Raw genomic sequence first — 17,299 nt, 5'->3', positions numbered from 1 at the left:
TTCCCATTTTCATGTATTGGTGATCCTGTGAATTGGGCTCTCTTTTTTTTTTTTTTTTTAAATAAATCAATTATAATTATATTAAAATTTTAATAATGAATAATTATAACGATTAATATATTTAATATTAGTATTAAATATTTATAATTAGTTAATTATTATTATTATTAAAAACAGATAATTATTATAATTCAAATTGATAACTTTATAATTATAAGAATTTGATTTTGCCAATAATTGCCAAATAAATTAAACATAAAATCAATTGCATTTCAGTCCATCTTTCTTTTCATCGTTTCTTCTTCTTTTTTCTTTCTACCTCCATTCTTTCCCCTCTCTTATTTCTTCCCCAAACATCTTAGAACCCTAGCCCCCAAATTCACGGCAACAAGAAAGACAAATCGGCGACTAGTCGGGTTAAAAATCGACCCACCCATTTCCCCAGGCGTCTTCGTCTCAATCTTTGTTCTTCAGCTGCCGATTAAACAAGACTGCTCACTGAAAGACCAACGTGCCACTGCTCGCCGCCGGGAACCACCGACCTGCCGCTGACGTTAGCCATCGTCTCTTCTTCTATTTTGCGGCCGTCTCGCTTTATCTGCTCTCTCAGGGAAAATTATGTGAGAAGCTTTGGCATGCCCAAGTTAAGGTATCTTAGTTAGGAATTTACAATTGCATTCCGGATGAACCCAATATTTTTCGTGGAGTGGATTACTATAGGGATTTGGATAGATGCTTTTTTATTTATTTTAAGTTTTTGATTAATTTGTTACGTATTTGAGCAGATTTCGAATTGCTCATATTGAGGATTTTCCTGTACGTTATTTCCGCAGGTTTTCTGTGAATTTGACCTCTCATTTTGGGCATTCCTTTCTGACAATTTCGTGTGAACTGGCACAAACTTTTTGGTCCCGAATTGCCAATGGACATGTCTTTAGCAATTTTGATGATATATAAGAATTATACGTCTCTATAAGCATACCAAGTAACATGTGAACTGAATTAGCCATTTCAAGCGAGCTGGAAATCCCATTAGCTTTGACCTCGAGCACCTGATATCCTCTTTTTTCTTCTAATTATAATTAGTTCGTCAAAATTGTTGCAGAACAGTGAAAAATGCTTCTAAGCAGGTTTCCAATGCGCTGCTTTTGCAGCTCCACTGTGTTTTTGAATCCACGACCATGGCTTTTTGTGGGTTTGGGCAATCCAGGGGATAAATTCACAGGCACCAGACACAATGTGGGGTTTGAATTGGTTGATGCATTTGCCAAATCACAAGGAATCTCAATGGACTCTTTCCACTGCAAAGCCATCTTTGGAAAAGGCCTCTCACACATAATTTCTATTTAATCATACTTTACTTATGTCTATAACTTCATCAGTTTGTTTGTGTGTTTACTTTTATAACGAGACTGGATTTTGGATGTTTCCTTCAGGTTTCGTCAATGGGGTTCCAGTTTTCTTGGCGAAGCCTCAGACTTACATGAATTTAAGTGGTGAATCTGTAAGCAATAGATTGAAATTTCTTAAGGAAGAATCTCTGTGTGTGGGCATGTGACTGAAGTACTTATCATTTTTTTGGCAGTGTGGCCCGCTTGCATCTTACTATAAGCTTCCTCTTAACCGGGTGCTAGTGGTACGGTCTTGTGGAGAAATTGGCATCCCATACTCACTTTTTGATTGGCTGGCTACGTTCTGAATTCTGACGCATCATGTTTTGTTGTTTTAGTTTCATGATGACATGGATTTACCTTGTGGGGTTCTTCGTCTTCACCCTAAGGGAAATCATGGAAGTCACAATGGGTAAGAAATAGAAACTTTATGCTTGAAATCGTAGGATATAACTTTAACAGGAAGATGGTGTAAAATTGCATTAGCTTAACAACTTTGTTTATTTGCTTCCATGGCCTTCAGTCTGGTATGTTGTGGTTGGCATTGGCTGTTATCATACAAGAATAAGGATTTATGACCCAGAACACTTTATTCAATATATCAATGTCTTCCTGGACTCTGTCCTTTCAACTAATGCGTAATCTATAAAGAAATTTTTATTTTATAATTGCTATCTGAGACTTACAAATTTCTGTTCCTGGGTCCGATTCTTGCAGTAGTTTACTGTTCCTAGTTGTTGACTGAATCAAGGCATATTTCATGATACAACCTAGTTGTGAGTCTAACCATTCATATTATCGGTGCCACTAGCAGTAGGGTTTGAATTGCCTGAAAATTAGCATGCTTTTGTCATTGCAGAAATATTTACTGTATGGTCTATATATGATAATTTCAGAAGAACGACCAATAACTTGACTTGCTTTAGACTTTAGTGGGTTTTACTCTCTCCTTGGTGAGCTTTATGATCCTTACTTTATCATTTTGCTAGGCTGAAAAGTGTGATCTATCATTTTCGTGGGAATAGAGAATTTCCGCGGTTAAGAATTGGTAGGTTTGGATCCCCAACTTTAGAATTTCGCTGCCCGTTGACCTTGAGTTCAACTATAAATAAGTAAATCAATTGTAATTCTTTTGTAGGTATAGGGAGGCCTCCTGGTCAAATGGATCCAAAAGCGTTCTTACTCCAAAAGTTCAATGCCAGAGCTCAAGGAAGGGTAATTCTATGCTTACATTTGCTTGTTTTCAGATTTTTTTGGCTTTATATGGAGACCCCTTTTCCTCATCAAGCATCTGCATATGGCAAAATGAATTAAAAAGGAAAGAGATTTGCGGTCATGCTGTCTCATTGTTTCTTGTTCCAAGATCATGAAATATTTAATTTGATGAGCAGGAGCTCTTGGGGATGTGCTAATTGCTAAATCTCCCGCTTCCTGGCTTTATAAATTACTTTCAAATCTGGGTTAACCAGTTTCAATGTCTCTCCCAGCCCATTGACTACATCTGTAGTCCCTTGAGTCTTAGGGCGGACAGAGCTAGAACACTTTACAAATAGCTGAGATTGACATCATTGTTGTCATAGAAACTTAATTTGGATTATCTTGGCATGGTTTATTTGCTGTAGCAGTTGAATTGTACTTGTTTTCACATGCGTAGATGGTCAAGGAAAAATCCCAACTCATCATATTATGTAGCAATTACCATTATGGAAAAGTTTATTTTCATACCTTTCTAACGTTTGCAGATTGATGCTGCATTACAAGAAGGTGTTGTTGCTCTGGAACAAGTCTTGTCCAAAGGCTTGACAGAGAGTGCGAGGTGCTTCAATAAGGAGCAGAAATACAAACATATAAGGCTGCAAACAATGCCCGTATGAGTTTATCAAAGGTATTTCTCGCTGAACTGCTCGAACCTTATTCTATCAACTACTTTGATTTTCTTTTAGAAACGTGAGAGCTGAAACTACACCTGCCAATGCTTATGTTTTCACTCCATTTCATTTATAGATTAAGAAATTATACTCCGTGAAGCTAACTTTTCTCTTGTACTTTGTATATGCTTATTCAATTTACCGTTACAATGAATGCTTATTCAAATTACTAATGGGTGGCCGTTTATATAACCCACAGCTAATCATGTACCTGATTGATCATTGCAAGGGAAATCAGCTCGTCGAGTAGCTCCACTTCTATATGTCAGTGTGAAGGAGATAAGAGGCAGGGGAGAAATGAAAGGAGCTGATTTAATGTATGCATTGCACAGCATGGATGGCTTGCTTGAACCATGATGCTCAAGTGCAAATTGTGGAATCACATTTATCACTTTTCCAGATATCAAGAAACCATGTCCAAATGAAGGGATCTTTTATATAAAAAATCCCGAGCTATATATATAAAAAGTTAGTCTGTTAAAATCGACTGACAGTTAATCATAACAATATTTGGAAAGGGTAGACCCGTTTGGTGATGTAGTATACATACTGCATACGGGTATGTATGATTGACGACATGGGCATTGGCCTACGTTCTCCTGTATTGAATTTCGTATCATTAGCCTTACTTTTCAATATGGGAATGCTAAAACCCAACTGCGTTTCATTAATAATGTATACATTTAATTATTTATATGCAACAACTAGGTACATATTTAAAGTAAAAAAAATATATAGAAGTCTGGGCATCAAGGCAAAGGTGAACAACAGACTTTTTCACGATAAAGGAATCACAAATTTGATTCATTGAGCTCCACTCCACCTTTTGGTTTAATTGGGTTTAGAGCATTGATAAAATTATTCAGCTTCATCAATTCACAACCAATAAAAAGAGTTGCCTTTTAAAGCACAAAATTGTCAACTTTGTACACTCGTGAGTAACTATAACATGACTACTACTACTGTCACAAACCTATTATACCATAGAAAGAACATTAAGTACGCAGCATGCATCCTCTAATTAATAAGATGGAGAAAGAGAGAGATCAGAGAGAGATATTAAGCCAAATAAGAGAGAAAGACAGATCATTTTGAGAGTGACACTAAAACAAACAGATGAGAAGCCCATTACAGCTTTCTCCATCAAAGCAAACGCCAGGGGGTGGGGGTTCTAGCAAGAAGGCTGATTCGGTGGCATGTTGCAGCAACGTGGGGCTGAAGAGGGGGCCTTGGACGGCGGAGGAAGATGAGCTGCTGGCTGCTTACATAAAGAGGGAAGGCGAGGGAAGGTGGAGGACGTTGCCAAAGAAGGCGGGACTGCTACGCTGCGGCAAGAGCTGCCGCCTCCGCTGGATGAACTACCTCCTACCCTCTGTCAAGCGCGGCCACATCTCCCCTGATGAAGAAGACCTCATTCACCGCCTCCTCGGCAACAGGTATACGTATATGTATTAATTGTGTATATGCATATGATCTCTGTTAAGTAGCAGAAGCTAGCATGTGATGATTTTGTTTTCTCTGTTTAACAAATCAAATGGTGATGGGCTTAATTTAGACAGTAATATTTTAATTAATTTCATGGCTTTATTTCTTCATTATTAATGTTGAGGAAGCTGATGAGGTGGTAATATATATGAACAGTTCACCTCTTGTACGTACTTTTTGTCCTGGTCATAATTAAGTTGGTTCATTTTCCATATTTATGCAGCTTTCTGAATTTAGGGTTCCACTATTGCTTAGTAAATTATGATCCCACTGTTGTTGTTGTCTATGTTGATTGTGTGAATAAAAAAATGAATTAGTTTTTGGGTGCATGCAGATGCAGATGCAGATGCAGTGGGTGAGTCCTCTGCTTTTGTTAATAGATTAATGAACACCCTTTTGTGTGCTGCACTTGTTTTGGTAATTTATCTGTAGATGGTCCCTAATAGCTGGAAGAATTCCGGGTCGAACCGATAATGAGATAAAGAACTACTGGAACACTCACCTCAGCAAGAAGTTGATCAGCCAAGGAATAGACCCAAAAACTCACAAGCCATTAAATCCTAATCCCATTGATCATAACAAGAAATTAGAACAATGTTATGCTTCCTCAGCAAGTTATCATCACCAGCATGTCCCTTTTGCCAGCGCCCTCAAAGATGGAAATGGAATGATGAGCAAAGGAGATGGGAGCATTAAGTTATAGAAATAGGTGATTTTATTGGCTCTGCAATGACAATTTTCTTCTTAGGCTACTAAGTTAGGACAGCAACTCCATATTGTGCAAAGAGAGGAGAGAACAATCCCTCTCTCCTTTAAATGAATAAAGAATGGCCCTTTTAAAGCGTAAATGGCATTAAAAGATTTTGTTGTATGTTGATCTGAAAAGCACTGGTTTTTTATAAAATGCACAAAGAAGAATAGGGAAATGGAAGCAACATTTATCTTTTCCATTAGAAGCAGAAGAAGGGCTCGACCAAGAAAGTATACACTACAGATAAATGACAAGAACATTTATGAAGTTGATACAAAAGGTTCTATAAGCACTTTAACCTGTTTAGCATGTATTAATATCAGCAAATTTGATGGATTTTAACTAACGAAGATACTTATATGTTAGACGGAAGTAAACCTCAGGAATGCTTGATGTAATTTTTCAAACCACATAGGGTCTATGTATAATTGCACCAAACCTCAGGGAAGGAGAGTGTAATTATCCCAATTAACAATATATGGTACTGTATTGAAAGAATGTATAAAACAAGGTATAATTATATTTATACCCCCTCATCTATTGTCCTTTTACACAAACCACCCCCACCTTTTTCAAAATTACAAAAACTATTTATGACATCATTTAAAATCCCAAAATGGCCCTATTGACCTGGTCAAACTTAAATATAATTTTTTTTAAAGATAAAAATGCCCTTAGGGGTATTTCTGTAATTATCAAAGAATAAAAAAGGTGTCAAGGTAGTATATATAGAGATGAGTAATATGGTCTCCCATAAATTTATTATTATTTATATTAATTTTAATTCAAATTTAAATTATTTTATTACTTTTTTTAATTGAATCTGTATAAAATTACACATTTTAATAATTAAATTATTCAATTAAAATATATTAATAAAATTAATTACTAGATTATGAGTTTAAATTAAAAAATTATAACACTTTATAATTATTTAAAATTAAAATATTATTTATGTCCTCTGATTTTATTTATAATTAATTTTTTTTCTAAAAATTAATAAATAATAATTTAATAAATTATTAAATTATTATTTTTTAAATTATCCCCTTTTCCCATCACCATGCCCTGCCCAACTTCAACTCCCGTCTATGCCCTTGCCCCCACCGTCCGATTGCGGACTATAGCCTCTCCCCACTTGTGCCCAACCTACGCCATAAAAAAATATGCATGTGTAAATATATAAATATATAATTAATTATATCCAATTATTACATATCTATGATATAAATATATATGCATATATGTATATATAATTTATTAATTTTTGTAAAATTTAGTTAGAAACAAAATTAGAGAGTAAATTTTTTTTTAATTTTAAAAATTTAAAATAATTTATACAAGTATGATAATTTTTTAATTTAAATTTGTAACCTAATAATTAATTCTATTAATATATTAATTAAATAATTTAATATTTTAATTATCAATAGCTATGATTTTATATAAAGATTCAATGAAAAAAGTTAAGTTCACATAATTTTTTCAAATTTTTCTAATATTTATTTAATCATGTACACTTAATTAAAAATCATAACCACATAATAACGCGCATATAATGCAATGTGGGCCATAAAATCAGATTAATAACGTGCTTTTCATTCAATTAATGCATCAGATCAAAAACAAAATAACATCATAAAAATAGAAGAGCACTCATATTTTTAGTAAAACTTGAAATTAGTATCTCACAACTCTAGAAATTTAAAGCCTCAACTATTTAAGTAAGGAACAAAAGTGATTGCATTTTATGTTAATGTGTGGAATTAAGAAATCGTGGTTTCAAGTTCAGGCTCACACGACTTTCCCATTTCAGATAATAAAACCAAAAGCAGATGGCATGGCCCCTTTTATTGGTAGAGGCAATTTTTGTTCCACCTACAAAAGAGTTTGAACCCAGCTGGCTCAACCAAATAAAGTGCAAGAAGCGTGACCCCTAAACAGACACGACTTAGGAATAAACAGGGTGACCGGGCCCTCACCCCTTCTCAATTGGATAAAACCGGTTAAAGCAACCCAACCCTCCATCTCTGTCTCACCAAAACATATTTTCCACTTATATCTATCAGAATTATAGCCTTTTTATACCGTGGAAAATTTATTGGCACACAAAAGGAAAATAATAATAATACAACTACTCGTATTAGCAACCACTCAATTCACCCCCGTTTACTTTTTATTTATTTTACACTATGATTCGTTTTTTATAGTCAAGTCCGGTACATATCACTATTTAATAATTAAAAATATAAAAAATCAAGATGCAAATAATAATTACTATTAAAAGAAATGAATATTCAGATGTTGATTAGGTGTAGCACCAACTAAAACCTTATTGGCTAGAATTTCCTATTAGGTTTGTCAAATTAATAAAAAATTAAAATTTAGAGTTGGAAAATGGTGCTGTATTTTCTGTTTTCTTCATTTGGAACCTAACAGAGATAATGTCATTTTAATCTGCAAAACTGCCTGCACAACCTCAATACAGTGCAGTGCACCAAACTGAGAGAAACGCAGCGCACAAGGGTAGTTTCGGCAATGAACTTTGGAGCCCCCGGGCAAACCCCAAAATCATTGGATGCTGCAACCAGTTCAACCAATAAAATCCTCCCACCCCCACGGGATCTGTATAGGCTAGCCACAATTTAACATTCTCTCCGGAGAAAAAGCGCAGAAACCAACACACACACAATCACACTCACAGAGAGAGCAAGCAAGCAAGCAGCAAGCTTGTTTTCAGATACAAGGCCCGAAAACGGCGGCGTTCAACGCCGTCGTCTCGTCGTAACCCAAAAAGCTAGTATATACTCCATTCAATATTGTTCTCCCCATACATAGGAAAGGGACGAGACATCTATGTGTCTATATACATGTCTCCGCCCCCAAGAAAAGCCTCACAAATAAAATAATTAAATGAATAATTCACTTGCTTCATTCTACGGCAATGGATCCGGGGTTAGGGTTTTAGCTTCTCAATAATATCTGCAGAATCCAGCGGAATTCCGTTTTTCATTTTTTTCTTTTGGTTTTCTGACAAAAAGATGAAGCTAAAGGGTGATGTGTTTCGCTCGCCTAGACTGCGCAAGTATGTCTTCATCGGGTTATTACTGTTGCTGGGATTGGTTTGTTTGTACAATGGCTCGCTGTTTTCCACTGGTTTGCCACGTGGGGACGATTCGTTCGAAGACGGCGTTGACCCCGTCACCGGAAGATTTGTTATGAAAAGGGATTTTGATGATGTTTTCGAGGACGACGAGCACAATCCCGAAGTTCCAAAAACCATTCCGGTAAGTAATTTGTTGGAGGAATTGAAGTTTACTTTTGAGCTTACACGTCAATGTTAATTTAGTGGTGTGTATGGTTGTACGACGCCATTTTGGTGTACGAGTTTAAGTGACAGTTACATTTTCTTTCGCTTGTCCCCCCTTCTTCGCAGATTTGTGATTTGAGATATTCGGAGTTGATTCCGTGTCTGGATAGGAATTTGATATATCAAATGAAACTGAAGCTTAACATGAGCTTAATGGAGCACTATGAAAGGCATTGTCCGCTCCCAGAGCGCCGCTACAATTGCCTTATACCTCCTCCCATTGGCTACAAGGTTTGTTAATTTATCTGATTTGTTTTCTTCCGAAATTTGTTCGTGAAGCTTTGAATCAGCCAATGGAAATTCGGATAGTTGGAGTTTTGAATTATTTGCGATGGAACAGGTGAACTATATTTTCGGTTGCTTTAAGAACTTTTACAGGATAGTGATTTCACTTTATATGGAATAAGATTTGGACATCTTTAAATGATTTTGCTGGGCCCTTGTTCTAGTGATGCATGCAATTTTTTGTGATATACTTATTGTCATTTCACCTTGTTAGTTTTGATTCCAATGGAATTTGCTGTTAGAAGTCCAGATCCCAATTAGATGGCCCGCTAGTAGGGACCAAGTTTGGAAGGCAAACATACCACATACACATCTTGCAAAGGAGAAATCAGATCAGAATTGGATGATTGTGGATGGTGAGAAGATAAAGTTTCCAGGTGGTGGAACTCATTTCCATGATGGAGCTGACAAATACATTGCAGCTATTGCCGGGGTGCGTTGAATAGCCTTTTACCTTAAGCTTTCATTCATGTGGTTTACTGTTAGGCTTTTCATATATACATATTTGTTTTATTTCAATAGATGCTTAAGTTTCCTGGCGAAAGACTCAATAATGGTGGCCATATCCGGAATGTTCTTGATGTGGGCTGTGGGGTTGCAAGTTTTGGAGCGTATCTCCTCCCCCTTAACATCATAGCCATGTCTCTAGCTCCTAATGATGTTCATGAGAACCAAATACAATTTGCCCTAGAAAGAGGGATCCCAGCTACTTTAGGTGTTTTGGGCACCAGAAGACTACCATATCCGAGCAGATCTTTTGAATTGGCTCATTGTTCCCGTTGCCGGATTGATTGGCTTCAGAGAGATGGCATCCTTTTGTTAGAATTGGACAGATTGCTGAGACCCGGAGGCTATTTTGTCTATTCATCGCCAGAAGCTTATGCACATGACCCGGAAAATCGAAGAATTTGGAGTTCTATGTATGACCTTCTGAGAAGAATGTGCTGGAGAGTTGCTGCAAGGAGAGATCAAACAGTGATATGGGCTAAGCCATTAAGTAATAGTTGCTATATGAAAAGGACTCCGGGAACTCTCCCACGTCTCTGTAGTTCTAATGATGATCCAGATGCAGCATGGAATGTACCTATGAAGGCATGCATCACCCCATATTCGACAAGTATGTATTTTGTAGTGTCTAATAATCTATATCTTAACCTTAAGAAGGTAGCATATGTATTGAATAATTATTTTCTTATAATTTACCTCAAAATGGAACACGTATTTTTCTCAAGTTTCCCTCTATGAATTTTTGCAGTAGAAACCAATAATCATGGTATTCTTTTCCTAAGAAGAAAATTTTATATATGCTGCTATAATTTGATGCTTTATTGGAACTTTTTACAAATTTTAGGAGAGAGATGCATCAAAAATAGCTGCATACATGGGTTTGTCCTTGATAGTTGAACTTGGAATTTTATTATGTGTATTACATCTAGTGCCTCTTCTGGGTTTTCAGATAGATTATAGGAAGCTAGCTGGTCAGTCTGCCAACCAATTTCATGCCTTTTCACAGTTCTGTTATTCATACTTCATTTCAACATCATTACAAATGGTTAAATTTTTCTTCTTATGTCAAATAATTTCTTTTCCAATACTTTTGAAAAATTTAAATTTGTCTTTGTAATTGGTGGTGATTTATTCCATGGATAATCTGATATTTCCTTTCTTTATTTTACAATTTATGTGCCCCTCTTTTGGGATGACAGAAATGCATCGTGAGAAGGGGAGTGGACTAGAACCCTGGCCAAAGAGGCTTACAACTGCTCCACCACGCCTGGGAGAAATTGGTGTAAGTGTTGAGGAATTTCTTAAAGACACGGTAAGGCTCTTAACTATCTGCTGTGCTCCTGTCATGCAATTTTTCACATGGGAACTTGTACCTTTCTATTTTGGCCTCAACCTATACATCAACTTATTTATATGTGTATGTGATGCAGAATGTATGGCATTACAGAGTGGCTGAGTATTGGAAGCAGATGAAATCTGTCATACAGCGGGACTCATTCAGAAATGTCATGGATATGAACTCAAACCTTGGAGGTTTTGCTGCTGCTCTAAAAGACAAGGATATTTGGGTGATGAATGTTGCTCCAGTTAATGCGTCGGCCAGATTGAAGATTATCTATGATCGAGGCTTAATTGGAACAGTTCATGACTGGTATGCGTTTGTTTTCAGAAACCTTTGTATAGCCTTCATATTAGCCCCTTTCTCGACATTCTTGTGCAAGTTTGCCATGCGCACGTGCACTGTATTACTTGGGTCACCATTTCTGTCTCTTATAACTTATAAGTTACAAGTGATCTGGATTTCCTTGTCTACTCATCTTTATTGATTTATTACTAAAATCACTCTCATACTTTCTTCCAAGTTTGCTTTAAGAGACTTGACTTGCTTATTCCAAATAATTAATTTAGCATGGTATGAGGCCCCCATTGTTGGCAGTCTAACAATCAATATTGTATTTGCAGGTGTGAATCATTTTCAACTTACCCACGCACCTATGATTTGGTTCATGCCTGGTCAGTCTTCTCACAGATAGAGGAGAGAGGTTGTAGCTCGGAGGATCTATTGATCGAAATGGACCGGATGCTACGACCCGAAGGTTTTGTGATCATCAGAGACAAACCTTATGTTATAAATCATGTACGCAAATTCTTGGCTTCCTTAAAGTGGGACAAATGGACGTCGGAGGTGGAACCTAGTGCTGATGCTCTCTCCGCAAATGAAGAAAGAGTTTTAATTGCAAGAAAAAATCTATGGGATAATATTTCCGTGTTGTAAATCTCCTCACTTCATTAGTACATAGTTTTCTGTTTCTATCTACTAGTTACTGGGTGGAAAGTTATATGGCTTCTCTCTTCTTGAGTCTTGATGATATCGTTAGATATTCGGGATCTGTAACATTTTGATTTTTCATTGTCTCAGTATAAACCAACTCCTTCCTTTTTGTATTCCACAGAAATTTCATTCAACAGAATTTGTTGAGGTTCGTTCAGAGGTTGAGAGAAATCTGTGCAAAATAATCTTATTGAGAACTTTCTCTAGTCACAGTTATTGTTGTGATTTCATAGTTTTGTGCTTTCTATGAAACCGCGTAATCAGTGCATAAACAGAAGGGTAATTAGAATAATTTATGAGATTTGTTATAATTATAGTTACCTTCCTATTATTTAAAAAATTATAAATAATTTTTTAAAATTAACATTCGTCTAATGAAAACTGTTTCGTGATAATTCACATTGTATGGGTATTTGTTATCTATTAATTTTTAAAGTATTTATAATTTTTTAAATAATGATGAAATACTTATAATTTTAATAAATATAAAAAAAGATTAGTTGTAATTTACGTTGAAAAGAAATGGGAAACCGAAATAATGGGTGTCCGTTAAGAGGATTTTTGGGCTTGAGGCGATTAGTCGCAGATAGGCCCATTATGGAGCCCAAGAATCGAAGTAAGAGGCACGTGTGTATAAACGCGATTTTCCCGCTAATCCTTCTTTTAACAACAACTGGAAACAATTATTTACCACCTGCAGAGAGAATTAAAATACAATTCTGCTCATTCTTCTCAACATCCGATCGCCTTCGATTCCGACTGATGAGCAGCATTGAGAACACAAGAATATAATGAATTAATTCTGTTTGTGGATTGTGCGAATGATTTGAACTTCGCGCCATCGCCGTTTCTGGATAGTGTGCGAGATTTTTCTCTGAGAATTTCAAGTTCAAGCTCCGATTATGGATTCTGAAATGGTTGCTGCGCTGAAAAACAGCCATGAGAATCACTTCTCCCCCGGATCAGATGGCAGCTCTGAGCGAAATCCTCTCAAGCTTCCGTTTATAATTGGTAAATTCTGCTCAATTCATCCTTCTCATGTGTTATATAGGTTGAATAATGTTTCGTTAATTATAAACTTTGTTGTACGTACATAACTGGTAGTAGTATTATTTGGAGTTCTCGTTAAATTGAAGGTGTTGCCGGTGGGACTGCATCAGGCAAAACCACCGTTTGCAATATGATTATCGCGCAGCTCCATGATCAACGGGTTGTTCTCGTCAATCAAGTAACTGCTTTTGTTTCTTCTTTACATTTTATTGGTTTTCCGAAAGTTTACTAGAAATGAGAATTATCATCATGAGATGTCGAATATAATTTGAGATTATTTGCTTGAGCTAGTTTGATCTATCTGCCCTGTTGCTGCACATATTGCAGGTCAGAAATGATCAATGATGTCGTTAAGTACTTTCTTTTTGTCTCCTAAATGATTGTGATGGTGTTTTCAATGTGAAACTGGTTAATATCAAAGCCACATATGCGCCTCTTTGTGGAAGCATAAAAGTTCCATCTGAAGATACTGAACAGACTCTAAATGTGGGGAAGCAGAAGTTTAGCATTTCATTGTCCGTGGAGCTAATATGCCATTCTTTGCATTTCTTTAAATTTTCGGGTTACACAGAATCACACAATGTATATATAATATTGTATTCTCATGTACGCGGGTGTGATGTTTTGCGCGTATGGTGTAACTTGCTCACCTTCTGAAGAAATGAAGTACATTGTCCAACAGTATTGTCTGGCTGACAGCCTGATACAAACAGTACTATGTGATCAACTCTGGCAGTTCCTTTACTGCAGGAACTTTGGTTCATGGTTTAGAAATTTGTCATTGTTTTTATTACATTAGAAATCTAGGTGGTCTGCAGAAGTAGGAGGAGCAGAAAATGGTTCCTAGTGATCATCGACATCTCAACCCCCAATATTTACTGATTTCACTGACCCATTTACATTCAAGATAATAGCACTGTATTCTCATTTTGTTTTGAAAGAAAGCTTGTTGGTTATACACTGAAGAAAATATAATGGCCACATGGTGTGTGATTCTTAGGATGCATTTTATCGCTCCCTGAATGATGAACAGTTACAAAAAGTGAGCGAGTACAACTTTGACCATCCAGGTAAGCACATTCTGGGCTTGTCAATGTAGGCGTATAATTATATTAGTGATGTCTGCATTTCATTACAATACTAATCATAGCTCCATGGAGCATTCATGCTCTTCAGAAGCCTTTGATACAGAGCTTCTGCTTTCATGCATGGCGAAATTACGACATGGGAAAGCTGTTAGCATTCCAAATTATGATTTCAAGACCCACAAAAGCATTGAACCTGCACGCATGGTACTTTACTAACGGTTCTTTAGTTGGAATCTTTCTTATTTAAATACCAAGTGATCTTCAAGTAATTTGAACAACCAGAAAAGCACACCTGTACTACATTCTTGTTTCTTTCAGAGGCATGCCATTGCATATTCCTGTTCTAATAAACCAGAATCTGATTGCCTCTTATATTTTGTGAGAAAAATGACATGGCTGTAGTTTCAAGTTTTATTACGTGAAATCTTATCTTGAGCATCAAGTACTGTTTATAACATTTCCTACTTGCACAAGGTTACTGTATGATAATCCTCCACCATAAGGATGGAACTGCAGATTTTTCACTAAGTAGACACAGAGACATGCATCCAAGTCTATGTAATGCTGATTTAGGACTGAACATCACATAATCAAAGTTGTTGGAATTCTTAGGTGAACCCGTCGGATGTCATAATTTTGGAAGGGATCCTTGTTCTTCATGATTCTCGTGTACGTGACCTAATGAACATGAAGATCTTTGTTGATACAGGTTCTTCGCTTTGAGCTTTGCTCCGTTATCATTAAACCGTACCGGATGTAGCTGTTGCTAAATGTATCAGTTCCCTTTCAAAGGACATGTGGATTATCATTTTCTTCTATAAAAGAAAAAAAACTAAAGATCTTAATTTGTTCTTTTCTAATATGAATTTTAGCCATCCTGTTTCTTGTTGATGCGTCCAGTTAGTTTCTATCCTCAAGCAATATCAGAAATAAATGTTCCAGTAATTTGAAGAGAAATGATGATAACCTGGTGATTTTAAAGTTTGAAGATTATTTTCCCAATAACTTTGATTTCCATATGATGTCAACATAATTAAATATAAAAAACCGAACTTTTTTGAATGTTTATTCCTTGGAATGAAATAGCAAGTGATTTGCAGTTTCTGTTGCTCTATAACCATCGCTAAAATTTTACCAGTGCAGACTCTGATGTGCGTCTTGCTAGGAGGATACAGCGTGATACTGTTGAGAGGGGCAGAAATGTGGAGAATGTCCTTGATCAAGTCAGTAGCATAATGCTTTTGTTGAATCATTTTGCTACTATCCCCTACTAGGAATTTAGTATCTAGGTCAGCATAGTTAAATAAAGTTTGGGATAGCACAAGTTTCTTGATCGCCAAACTGCACAATAATATAAGGAGGTAATGAGTTGAGAAAAGATTTGAATACCACGCAGACTTGGTTCTCTTTGATGGAAGGGATTTGAGTACTACACTAACTTTGTTCTGTTGCATGCTATTGTAGGTAGGTTGACAACTTGTCTGGAATATAATCTTTTTTTCCTCTAGCATCTCCCACTTTCAAATATTTACTGCATGGAAAGAATTCCTCCTCCCTAGTTATCTCCATCTGCCACTATATTCAGTTCCTGTGATGTAAATGTTTCCCTCAGAGCTAACGAGTACAGTGTCTTTGCAGTATGCTAAGTTTGTAAAGCCAAGTTTCGAGGAATTTATACTTCCAACAAAGAAATATGCTGATATTATAATTCCTCGAGGAGCAGATAATGACGTCGCAATTGACTTGATAGTACAGCATATTCGTACAAAGCTTGGTCAACATGATCTCTGCAAGATATATCCTAATATTTTCGTTATACAATCGACATTCCAGGTATTTTCACTTTTATTTGGATCTTTTAGTTGGATTGGGTGTTTGAAAAAGAACAAAAAGTTAAGTGATGAAATAAAACCTTTTGTGTAGATACGAGGGATGCACACACTTGTAAGGGATGCAAAAACAACTAAGCATGATTTTGTTTTCTATGCAGATCGGCTTATTCGCTTGGTACATCAGTTTACTTTATATTAACATAGTCTTATATGCATATGTAGGTAATAAAACATGGTTTTCATTTGTTTTCTAGGTGGTGGAACATGGTCTTGGCCACCTTCCATTTACTGAGAAACAGATCACTACTCCAACAGGTAACTTACTGATGTGATTATTCCTTACGATTATCCAAGCAAATCATAGCCAGATTGCTACAATCATTTTCTTTTAGGCTTCAGGAATCATGATTTAGCTGACGCTGCCTTCCCCTACCCAAAGACTTCGATAATATTTTTGAGATTCTCAATGTTGCCAAAAATACTTGACCTTCTTCTTCATCAACCTGCAGGATCCATATACTGCGGAGTCGTTTTCTGCAAAAGATTGTGTGGCGTCTCAGTCATTAGAAGGTAATAATCTCTGCATTAGTTAAAGCAAGTATAAAAAACACTTTTTTCCCCCCAAAAGAAATGTGGAAAAACTTGAAACATCAGTGTATTCGTAATCATTGTAAAGATGCTTATTATTGTTCATATCGCTGATGTTCGGAGTTTTTTGGCACAAGTGGGGAGAGTATGGAGAATGCGCTGAGAGCGTGTTGCAAAGGCATCAAAATTGGCAAAATCCTAATCCACGGAGAGGGTAAACATGGTCGTCAGGTAATAATTTCTCACTCATCTCACAATTATCACCTGTACTTTTCCATTCTTCATTGCCGCAACAATCGGTGCAGTTAATCTATGAAAAGCTACCATCAGATATTGCAAGTCGCCATGTGTTATTGCTGGATCCTGTTCTCGCATCAGGTATGCCATTAACCGGGTCTCAAATTAACCGCGTCCAATAACGATCCTTGTCCCATAAATTCTTGTACAATGATCAGGAAATTCTGCCGTCAAAGCAATCTCTGTGCTGCTCAGCAAGGGTGTTCCAGAATCCAACATAATTTTCCTCAACCTCATTGCTGTGGGTTAACGAAATATACACATTTTGTCGCTCTTTTGATCTGAAAGAGCTCTACACATAATCTTTCTAATATATATATACCCATGATCCGATTATGCAGTCTCCACAAGGAATACATGCAGTCTGTAAGAAATTTCCAAGACTCAAGATCGTG

At 36.4% G+C, this 17,299-nt stretch overlaps 4 protein-coding genes across 10 annotated transcripts; all 4 read left to right on the top strand.

The window, feature by feature from the left end:
• The first annotated feature begins 270 nt into the window (after window positions 1-270).
• LOC105179869 (peptidyl-tRNA hydrolase, mitochondrial-like) lies at window positions 271-3,976 on the top strand. Of its 7 annotated transcripts, none has more exons than XM_020691458.1 (9): window positions 271-649; window positions 1,131-1,324; window positions 1,437-1,504; window positions 1,586-1,636; window positions 1,730-1,803; window positions 2,381-2,439; window positions 2,530-2,606; window positions 3,134-3,276; window positions 3,519-3,976. In XM_020691458.1, exons 1-8 carry the CDS (start codon window positions 636-638, stop codon window positions 3,263-3,265), a joined length of 669 nt encoding a protein of 222 aa, XP_020547117.1. In that variant the 5' UTR covers window positions 271-635; the 3' UTR covers window positions 3,266-3,276; window positions 3,519-3,976. The 7 variants fall into 7 exon arrangements, with proteins under 7 accessions (XP_020547117.1, XP_011101819.1, XP_011101821.1 ...); XM_011103517.2 differs by having other exon boundaries at window positions 1,106-1,324; window positions 3,558-3,955; XM_011103519.2 differs by having other exon boundaries at window positions 272-649; window positions 1,155-1,324.
• A 296-nt stretch (window positions 3,977-4,272) lies between these two features.
• LOC105179867 (transcription repressor MYB5-like) lies at window positions 4,273-5,675 on the top strand. The gene is made up of 2 exons (XM_011103511.2): window positions 4,273-4,755; window positions 5,237-5,675. Exons 1-2 carry the CDS (start codon window positions 4,436-4,438, stop codon window positions 5,505-5,507), a joined length of 591 nt encoding a protein of 196 aa, XP_011101813.1. The 5' UTR covers window positions 4,273-4,435; the 3' UTR covers window positions 5,508-5,675.
• Window positions 5,676-8,035: 2,360 nt separating this feature from the next.
• Window positions 8,036-12,206, top strand: LOC105179866 (probable methyltransferase PMT9). Its single transcript, XM_011103510.2, has 7 exons — window positions 8,036-8,842; window positions 8,992-9,156; window positions 9,461-9,643; window positions 9,733-10,327; window positions 10,917-11,029; window positions 11,148-11,368; window positions 11,680-12,206. The coding sequence occupies exons 1-7, from the start codon at window positions 8,597-8,599 to the stop codon at window positions 11,990-11,992; spliced, it is 1,836 nt and encodes a 611-aa protein (XP_011101812.1). The 5' UTR covers window positions 8,036-8,596; the 3' UTR covers window positions 11,993-12,206.
• Window positions 12,207-12,760: 554 nt separating this feature from the next.
• LOC105179865 (uridine kinase-like protein 5) lies at window positions 12,761-17,299 on the top strand (the record flags this gene model as incomplete). Its single annotated transcript, XM_020691466.1, is given in 14 exon segments — window positions 12,761-13,060; window positions 13,186-13,277; window positions 14,100-14,169; window positions 14,276-14,391; window positions 14,800-14,896; window positions 15,331-15,410; window positions 15,826-16,020; window positions 16,111-16,194; window positions 16,274-16,334; window positions 16,529-16,589; window positions 16,745-16,838; window positions 16,913-16,985; window positions 17,063-17,145; window positions 17,246-17,299. Coding segments are annotated over 14 exon segments (1,269 nt in total), but the record flags the coding sequence as incomplete, so codon positions are not given.

Source organism: Sesamum indicum, unplaced genomic scaffold (assembly GCF_000512975.1).
Source record: "Sesamum indicum cultivar Zhongzhi No. 13 unplaced genomic scaffold, S_indicum_v1.0 scaffold00228, whole genome shotgun sequence".
NCBI lineage: Eukaryota > Viridiplantae > Streptophyta > Magnoliopsida > Lamiales > Pedaliaceae > Sesamum > Sesamum indicum.
This window is presented reverse-complemented; position numbering and strand designations above follow the sequence as displayed.

Bases quoted from the DNA above. Each gene is read 5' to 3' on its own strand.
- LOC105179869 (XM_020691458.1), top strand. The intron at 2,440-2,529 runs GTAGGTTTGGAT...ATTCTTTTGTAG, and splicing joins ATTTCCGCGGTTAAGAATTG to GTATAGGGAGGCCTCCTGGT. The intron at 2,607-3,133 runs GTAATTCTATGC...TAACGTTTGCAG, and splicing joins ATGCCAGAGCTCAAGGAAGG to ATTGATGCTGCATTACAAGA.
- LOC105179867 (XM_011103511.2), top strand. From the start codon at position 4,436: ATGAGAAGCCCATTACAGCTTTCTCCATCAAAGCAAACGCCAGGGGGT. The intron at 4,756-5,236 runs GTATACGTATAT...ATTTATCTGTAG, and splicing joins CACCGCCTCCTCGGCAACAG to ATGGTCCCTAATAGCTGGAA.
- LOC105179866 (XM_011103510.2), top strand. From the start codon at position 8,597: ATGAAGCTAAAGGGTGATGTGTTTCGCTCGCCTAGACTGCGCAAGTAT. The intron at 10,328-10,916 runs GTATGTATTTTG...TTGGGATGACAG, and splicing joins CATCACCCCATATTCGACAA to AAATGCATCGTGAGAAGGGG. The intron at 11,030-11,147 runs GTAAGGCTCTTA...TATGTGATGCAG, and splicing joins AGGAATTTCTTAAAGACACG to AATGTATGGCATTACAGAGT.